Genomic DNA, 9,502 nt, shown 5'->3' on the forward strand with positions numbered 1-9,502 from the left:
CACACGCGCCTGGCATGAGTTTAAGCCATCGGGTCCGGGACTCGAACCGCGGTCAACTACGGGGAATCTAGCGACATAGCCATTACGCCAACTGCTGGCCCCAGTGAGCTCATCCATTCTAAAGTCTTGCCCAGTTCGAACCTTTTCATCATCAAGCTAGACGATTCTCAGCTTTGGCTATTGATTAAAACCTGAGAGGTTTTACAATCCCGGTACCTAGGCTACCTCCCAGATGAATTTAGGAAGAAGCCCTGAGGGTGCATCTTGGCATCTGAATGTTCCAAAGCTCTCATGTAATTTCAAATTACAGCCAAAGTTGAGGACAGTTGGATCAAGTGTCCCCTGTACATCTCATGCCTGTCCCTGCCACTAAACCTAAGTCCTGCCTTCTTTTTCCTCTTGCTCTTATGTTCCCCCATTTTTTCTCTGAGTTATTTTCTGAGGCCTAGTTTGAACTTCACCTGTAAAGTCTTCCCTGACGACTTCGATGTAGGCTCATGCCTGTCTTTTTTTGTCCTCGTTCTTCGTGCTATGCCACTGTCACATCTGTTGCAGCCTCAGGGTTGTGGCTGATTGCTCCACAGAAGGGAATCCTGACATTTTAATTGACCTACGAGAATCTCAGAAGCAAGAAGTGCACTCTATACTTTTGTGTCCTGTCACCCTCTGGACAAGCTCTGTTTATAATAAATAGGTAATAAATCATATTCAATTTGAGGCTGTCACTGACACATATGGCATCTTTGGGTGAATTCAGCAAATGCCGATTATAGGGTAAAAATGTAAAAACATACCCTTCCTTGGGGTCAACTCAATTTTTGCACTAGGAAGCATGGTTGGGTCAGTGGCTATGGAGCTAGATTTCACCACACACCTTGGCTGGGTGCCCCTCCAGGGCACAGTTAGCATAACCTCCTTGAATACAAGCCAGACTCTCTTGAGTACAAGGCAGAGTGTGGCTGCTGGGGGAGGGAGTGACTCAGAATCAGACCAGTGATGGTGCCCCATTTGGTACACTTTCTGTCCTGCTAGCCCAGGATTACGTGGTGCACTTTCTGTCCCGCTAGCCCAGGTTTGGGAGAAGCAAGAGTGACCAGCACATAAAACCTCCTTTTACTCTTATTCTTTTAGGCTGGGGAGTACAATAGAGCTAGAACTGATTTTGGTGGACACCTAGGGCCTGGATTTAAATTTATTTTATTTTCTCTATTTTTTTCTTTCCTTTTCTTTTCTCTTCTTTCCTTTCCTTTTTCTTTCTTTTTCATCTTTCTTTTTCTTTTCTTTCCATTTTTTTTAATTGACAATGGGTTTGTACATTTGTCAGGGACAGATGGAGAAACACAGGAAGGAGCAAGTGGGAGAAAGCATTCCCCCCAATGGGGTATGGTCATATTATAATCCCTTTCCTCCATTTTTCCATCTGACAGTATTTTGGGCATGCATCCATACACACCCAGTGTGTTTTTCAAGTCTCAGAGGCCAGGATTGAAACCACAATTGGCCATATAGGACCCAGCTACCTTAAACACTAGGCTGTGGGACCAGCCTGTTATTTCCTTTAAGACTTCAGCTAATTCTGCTGTAGGGTGGTGTTGGTCTGCGGCCTCCAACAGGAGGTGAGCAGCGGGCAACTGAGCAAAGATTCATGTGTATTGATAAAGCCGGTCCCCACTGCTCACATTACTGCCTAAGCTTAGCCTTCTGTCAGGTCAGTGGCAGCATTAGATTCTCACAGAAGCATAAAACCTGTTGTGAACTGCATGTGTGAGGGGTCTATTTCACATGTTCCTCATGATAATGTAGTGCCTGAAGATCTGAGATGGAGCTGAGACACTGTTGCTAGCCTGGAATGGTTGCAAATAGTGATTAACACTAGCAGAGAGGCTTGATTACACAGAGACCATAATTAATCAATTGCTTACAGACTCATACAAACCCTATCACTGGGCCAGCAGATGGCATGGTAGTTAAGGTGCTGGACTCCTATATGGCCTATCATAATATGAGTCCTGGCCCTGACAATGTGCTTTCTCATTCTCTCTCTCTCTGTCTCTCTCTGTCTTTTTCTCTCTGTTGAGCACACGTGCCCTATAGTGAATTAAAAAATAATACGGGATCAGTTGATGGAGTAATGGTTGCGTTGCTTGACTTCCACATGGCTTACCATAGTTAAGAGTTCCAGATGCAATAGCTTCAAACTCACACCAGACTCCTGTGCATGTCTGCCCAAAATCCTGGGAGGAGACTAGAGGAGAAGAGAGTATGGCATGATGATCCCCTGAGGGAGTGGTTTCTCACTTTCTGTCTCTGTCTTTCTCTTTTTCTCTGGTGAGCATATGCACCCTATAGCAAAAATCATTCTAAAATAATAATAATAATAAATAAAATTAGATAAGTAATTCTTAAATACAAAATAAAACAAAGAAAAACCGTCAGTAAGTAGCAAGTGACAATTAAGCTGCATCTGGGGGCAGGCTTTATGATGGCAAGTGAGTTGATACACTTCAATTATACAGCTACATCTGGTGGCAGGCTCTACCACAGAATCTGCCTCTCCCCACTCTTAAAAAACTTTCCATGAAAAAATTATCTTCCACAAAACCAGTCCCTGGTGTCAAAAAGTTGGAGATTGCTTTTGTTATCAGCTTCTTTTCCCTCGGGAAAGATCCAGCCAAGCCAGGATCCCTGTAGTCCCTCTAGGACTGCCCAAAATTTATTCCTTTCTATGACAGGCCTTGGAGGAGCTGGTGGATGAGGGATTGGTGAAGGCCCTTGGGATCTCCAACTTCAACCATTTCCAGATCGAAAAGCTCTTAAACAAACCAGGACTGAAACATAAGCCGGTGACTAATCAGGTAAATTCTGTTTGGTAGAAGGATAAGGGTTTTGTCCTATAAATTATCAAATATTTGGGGATGAATTTAATGCTATGTACCAAGTCTCCTCTCAGGGGTCAGTGATCAGGATGCTTTGGGGAACTGTGACACAGATCCTGGGTCTGATTTAGTAAGTCTAGAAGTGGGCAATATTTAGTCTTTGGTAGTCTTTCGTGTGTGTGGAGAATTGTCCAGGAGTCATGCAAAAATCAGGCCAATTCCCTAGTGATGGGTTTGTTTGATTTTGCAGATCGAGTGCCACCCATACCTCACACAGGACAAACTTATCCAGTACTGCCACTCCAAGGGCATCACCATCACAGCCTACAGCCCCCTGGGCTCTCCAGATAGACCTTGGTGAGAATTCTGGGTGGTGGCTCTTTCTTATTTATACTATTTTTGGGACCAGCTGGTGGCAGAGTGGTTAAATTGCCTGGATTCCATGTGACTGACTGCACAGTTTGAGTCTAGTTCCCGGTAGCTTGAGAAAACGCACTGGGAGTGTGTGCATGTATGCCCCAAATCCGGAAAGAAAGAGCAATGGAGAAAGGACTGTGGTGTGAACATCCTCCATGTTGGGTGGTTCCTTATTCCCCCACCCTTCACTGTCCCTCTCTGAGCACACACACCTTCTGGCAAAACTTAAGAAAAGAAGTAGAAAGCAAAGAACAACATTATTTTATAGTTGGTTAATGTTGGTATGAGACAATAAGGCAGTGGAAAGAAATACGTGTCTAGATCCAAATGGGATTACAGAAAATGGGAAATAATGGGAATTTAACAAAAACATAAACAAAGCCCCAGCAATATGCCTGACCTCCTCAGAATATTTTTAGTTGGTTCATGCTTTGCAAATGCTGAGGATTCAAAGCCTGGGGTGAGTCCATAGGATAGATACACACATTTCAGGTCCTCCTGAGGAGAAGGTTGTGATGATCAGCCTTGAGATGCCACTGGAGGTGCTCATCTGTGTGTGGTAACCATCATGATTATTGACATCAGCCCTCTTTCTGCCTCTAGGGCTAAGCCAGAGGACCCTTCTCTACTGGAAGATCCTAAGATTAAGGAAATTGCTGCAAAGTACAAGAAAAGTACTGCCCAGGTACCATGTTTTAAGTTTAGTTTAGTTTAATTTTCTTCTTTTTACTAACCAATTGGTTCTTCCAGTCTTGTGTTTTATTCCTTGTGCTATCTTCACTTAACTCTTTAAAGAGGAAGAAAACAGGATATGAAGCCCACTAGTATGCCTCCTTGAAAGTCTGCAGGGACTTCTAGGAAGTACAATGGTGATCAAGAGCGTGACTTTGGAGTCTAGAGGTCTGGGTTCAGATCCCAGCTCTACCACTTATTGGTTTTATGACCCCAAGTCACTTTCCCTATTTCCTAAGGAAGGAAATCTTGGAGTGGTTGGTAAGATTAAGGGAGAAAATCAAGCCGAGGACTGCTGAGCGTCTCTCATAGTTAAGTGCTCAGTCAGTATTAGCCAGTGTACCTCAAGCCAGAATGAGCTGCAGATACTTAATTTTTTCCTTTTAGTAGAAGGAAAGGACCTCATACATAAGTTACATCATGATGGTTCTTTCTGTGTAGATTCTGATCCGGTTCCATATCCAGAGGAATGTGGCTGTGATCCCTAAGTCTGTGACACCAAAACGCATTATTGAGAACTTTCAGGTAAGATTGCGTTTGGTTTACCAGAGGAGTGGGGACCAAGGGAAACCCTCCCGTTAGTTTTTTCATGCCAAAAAAAACTGCTTTGTCTGTGGGTTCTACCCCCTTCCCACCAGTCTGTATCTCTCAGGCCAGGGAACTGACCTTGGTAGAACTGGGGTGAGTAACTCATGGGCTAGGAGATTTGTGGGGTGCAATGACTAGGAAAGTTAGTCAGGAGTAAGAACACTTGTGCCCACACCACTTAGAAGACACTTGGTTTCATCTAAGCAGTTAGATCATTACTTTCCTGCCTAAATGCCCACTTCTAGTAATATAGGGGATTTGGGCTGCATTTGAAGACCTGGCCTCTGAGAGAGAGAATCCCTGTGCCCATTAGGGAGCATAGAAATTGTATGTATGGGCAGTTTTATGTCTATAATCCTGCTCTCCCTCCCTTTGAAACTCTAAAGCCTCAAAGTACTACAGTCTTTCTGCGGGACCAAGTAGAGAGAATTGTGTACCTGAGGGACATAATGGGAGAACTCCTATGGCTAGTTAATGCTGTGTATATGAGCTTGCTTCTGCTAGAATGAATGGAGAGCTCACATCACACCAGGAATTGCCTTGCCAGTGATGGTTTGGAATATTCAACTTTTCAGGTCTTTGACTTTAAATTGAGTGACGAGGACATGGCGACTATACTCAGCTTCAACAGAAACTGGAGGATCTGTTCCCTGACTGAGTAAGTGACATAATGTTAAGTTAACTAGGAGGATTGTCAGGAGTTTTTCTAAACCAATATAGGGTTAGTTGGAAGGATTAGATGGCAAATATAACTACATTTGTCTTCAAATACTACTTTCTGGCAGTTTTGAAAACAAAATTCGGAGTATCTGGGAATCTTTTTGAAGGACTATATATCCTCAATTGCTGTTCTTTAGGAGCAATGAGGTAAGAGCAATACAAGGGGCTCTGAGCATGCAGATTGGCGTAGATGCTCAGAAGGATTCTGACAGTAGCTTTGAGAGAGCTAAGAAGCCATTGGAGGATTTCTTGTATTATTTTGTTTATCTATCTATGTTTTTAGAGAGATTTTTGCTAGAGGGTGCATGTGTTTGCCATGGAAACAGAAACAAAAAGGCAGAAATCACTGGCATAGGTGGTAATGGCCATGCCACAATCCTTTCTCTTCCATTCTCCTCTTGGGATCTTGGGCATGGATGCACATGTGCCTAGCATAAGTTTAAAGCCACTGAGTCCAGGACTCAAACTGCCATTGAGTATGTGGGAATCCAGTGATTTAACCATTATGCCATCTACTGGTCTCAAGGTTTTTGAACAGAATCATGGTCTAGTTTATGATTTAAAAGAAACACACTGTCTTCTCTTCTACGCTAAATCTACAAGGAGATTCTAGGCAAGACATGGGAGGGACTGGGTGATAGGAGGGGAGAAATTGAGGAATGATATTATGTTGGGTCTGCTGAGAAAGTCAGGCCAAGTAAATCTGCTAACAAATTAGAATTCAGAGATGGTTCCAAGTTTCTTTTTTGTTCATGGGGTTTTGCTTGAGCAACCCAATAATTTTTGGGGAATACATCAGAAGTTTGTTTGAAACATGTTCACAATGCCTACTGGATGTCAAGGAGAGAATGTCAAATAGGCAGTTGGATATACCAGTGTAGAGTTGGGAAGAAATAATAAATAAATACTAAAGACAACTACTTGGGATCAATAGGATGTGGTTGGGATTTGAAGTTACAGGATTGGGTGAACAGATTTCCAAGAGAAAGGGTTTATAAGAATACAGAAGGTAGACAAGGCCTTACTATTATTTACTCCCCTCATTACTTACAGGGTCCTCTGGTTCGAGAATTCTATAGTTCTAGGATTCTTAACTAAATGTCTCTTAAAGAAGATAGGAATAACTATCTTATTTAAATCTTTCATAAATATTTGAGAAAACAATTTCTCTCTTGATAGACAATCATTTTAAGTGGAATCTTTTCCATCAATACTTTCTGATTAATGTGTCTACTTGAATATATTGACAACTTTTATCTTTGGGAAAGATGGTTTATGACATTTATTACTGCCAGTTCCTTACCTTATTTATAATTCGGATCTCTTTGGGTGTTTTGAAAGCCAAAAGATAATTTTTTTACTTTTTAAAAAAGTGCTTCAGTATCTCGAACACAGCTCTCATGTCACCATATTCCAGCCTACCCACTCTCAGTATAATATAGCAGCCTTTCCACACCCTAGGATTGCTAAGTTTTAGCAGAGGATGATAAAGCATCTGCTACTGGGAATGAAAGGACCTGCAGATAGAATTTATGACCTTCCCTGGAGCTGCTTCTCATCTTAAGAGCATCATTTTCAGTGGAGGCCATGGGTTAGTGGGCTCAGGAGCAAATCCATCTGGCTTCACATCCTGGTTCTTCCCCTTCTTTATTAGCTGCGTGATCTTGTGTAAAGTTCCTAACTTTCCCAAGTAGATCTCTTTATCTACAAAGTTGGAATGGTAATACTAATTACAGTCCACCTGTATTGAATGATAGCTTAGAATATGCCAGAGTCTATGCCTTATGCCTGTGATATAATCTCATTTAACCCACATCTCCAGGCTGTTGATTCTAGTGTTACTTCCCACTTCCAGGTGTGAGAATGAATTGAGACATTGCTTGTAAGATACTTGGCTTGGGGCCAGGTTATCAAGAGCTATTGGCCTGAACTGAGCAGTGCAAGGCTCACTACTTGCCTGTCCTCCTTCCTAGCATGCTCCTCACTCAATTAGAGAGAAGGTTGAGGTATGAGCTCTCTTCGTGTGGTCTTACAAAATCTTGCAGGGAGTGGGACCAGCAGTTAGTGTAATGGCTATGTTGCTGGACTCGCACGTAGTCGACCGTGGTTGGAGTCCTGGTACCGGTGGCTTAAACTCACGCCAGGCGTGTGTGCGTGTGTGACTAAGATCCCGAGAGGAGAATGGAGGAGAAAGGATTGTGGTTTGGCCATTCCCCCTGGGGGGTGATTTCTCGCTTTCTGTCTCTCTGTCTCTCTCTGTCTGTCTGGCGAGCGCATGCGCCATGTAGCAAAAAACTTCTCCAAAAAAAAAAAAAATCTTGCAGAGAGGAGGTTGAGAGAGCACAAAGACCATGAAATAAATACACAAGGGAAGAATGCCTTTTGAATCAGAGTTACCTTTTGGCTAACCACCTTCTTTATGTATGTTTTCTCTACAGCACAGCTAATTTGGATGATTATCCGTTCCATGCAGAATATTGAAATTGAATCTTTCAGTGAGATTACCCAGTGGATTCTCTTTGTCTGACTGTAACTTTCTTCGCTTCAGTCCTGTTTTAGTCAAGCTCATCTGAAATCATACCGCGCCTGGTCCTCTTGTAGGCTAGAATCTAGCCCATGCTGGATCATGATCCATGCGTTCCACTGGGAGCACATTATCCAGCGAAATCTGACCTACATGAGCAAATAACAATTTCCATGTACTTACTCTAATTGGATGGTAAACATCAAAAAATCTGCTAACATTGATGATGCACAGATTAAAAACAATAAAAAATGATGATAATAATAACCAACATGTATTATGAATTTCCTATGCACCAATACAAGTTGAAATGTCTCCTGCATGGGTGAACTCACTGAATCCTCTAACAGCCCCTTTGAGGTAGGTACTCTTACCATTCACATTTAATGAAGGAGAAAAGGAGGCATGTGGTAGACAAGGCCACTCAAGTGGTAAGTGGCTGAACCAAGATTGAAGGGCAGGCAGCAATGGTGAGTCAGGGTGATTTGTCATATTTTTCATCCCGGATTTTCTCCTAGAGCCTTCACACTTTGCCTTTCTACTTCCTTTCCCACCCTGCATTTCATATACTGTCACACCAAAGAGTCAACACCACTGGTGACAGAGTACCATGACATGGATATTTCTCCAAAATTCATGTGTTGAGATTTGGTGGCGATGGGATTAAGAGGGTGGAAACTTAATCTGACTATAGAAGGTGGGGGGTTTGTGAGAAAATTAGATTGATGGTCATTAGGATAGGTCCCCTGTGACTGGCTTCTAGTGAGCTCAGTAGGAGAGGGAATGAGACTAGAAGAGAACACACAGATGCTTGCGTTCCTCTTCTCCACCATGTTGTAATATAGCCAGAAGACCCTTTCCAGATGGAATCCTTGACCTTGGACCTCCAACTTGTGATCTAAATTAACCTCTATTTTAATAGAGTACACCGTCTCAGTTATTTTCTGTTATTGGCCACAGAAGAGAATAGAACCCAGAATCTATGAAATCCACAAAGTTGCCACTGTAGAGAGAGAGGCATGGGCTTTGTCCCTGAGTGGGCAATAGGGGCAAGGGTGAATAAGAAAAATGCTTACAATTAACCCAAATCCAGAAAATCATATTTTCCTTTTCCTCTAATTCTTTATTGCAGTTACATGGAAATGTATAGTGAATAACACAAAAAGCATCAGGTCACGTATCTTATAAATTTAACAAATGTTAACATTTGGCCATAATTTCCCCAAGCCTCATCTTGGTTACATGGAAATGTATAGTGAATAACACAAAAAGCATCAGGTCACGTATCTTATAAATTTAACAAATGTTAACATTTGGCCATAATTTCCCCAAGCCTCATCTTGTTATTATTATTGAAGAAATAAGCAGTTACCAATATATTTGAGGGCCACTTTGTTCCTCTGCCCACCCTCATTTTTTCTGAGTATCTCCTCTGACTCAAATCACTAAGTGGCCTCATCTGTCCTCTGCTGTCATGTGCCTACCTTCCTGTACATTTCCTGCCTTAACCTTTCTCTACTCTGTGTGGCAGAGAGGTCTGCACTACCTGTCCCAGGCTTCCTAGCCAGACAGCTTCATCTGGGTGTGCTCATAGGTACTGCTCAGAGATGAAAGGGCTGAAGGAAGGGCAGGGCACTCTCTGCCT

The 9,502-nt window shown here is 42.5% G+C and overlaps 1 protein-coding gene across 1 annotated transcript in view; it reads left to right on the plus strand.

The window, feature by feature from the left end:
• Positions 1 to 8,124, plus strand: part of LOC102468970 (aldo-keto reductase family 1 member B10) — a gene marked incomplete at its 5' end in the record, with an annotated part of 14,089 nt that extends 5,965 nt beyond the window's left edge. The window contains 6 exon segments of the mRNA XM_014586464.2: positions 2,733 to 2,855; positions 3,127 to 3,233; positions 3,897 to 3,978; positions 4,467 to 4,550; positions 5,189 to 5,271; positions 7,772 to 8,124. Of these exon segments, the coding sequence (XP_014441950.1) occupies positions 2,733 to 2,855; positions 3,127 to 3,233; positions 3,897 to 3,978; positions 4,467 to 4,550; positions 5,189 to 5,271; positions 7,772 to 7,814 (522 nt within the window).
• Positions 8,125 to 9,502: the final 1,378 nt, after the last annotated feature.

This window comes from Tupaia chinensis, unplaced genomic scaffold, assembly GCF_000334495.1.
Source record: "Tupaia chinensis unplaced genomic scaffold, TupChi_1.0 Scaffold000140_1, whole genome shotgun sequence".
NCBI lineage: Eukaryota > Metazoa > Chordata > Mammalia > Scandentia > Tupaiidae > Tupaia > Tupaia belangeri.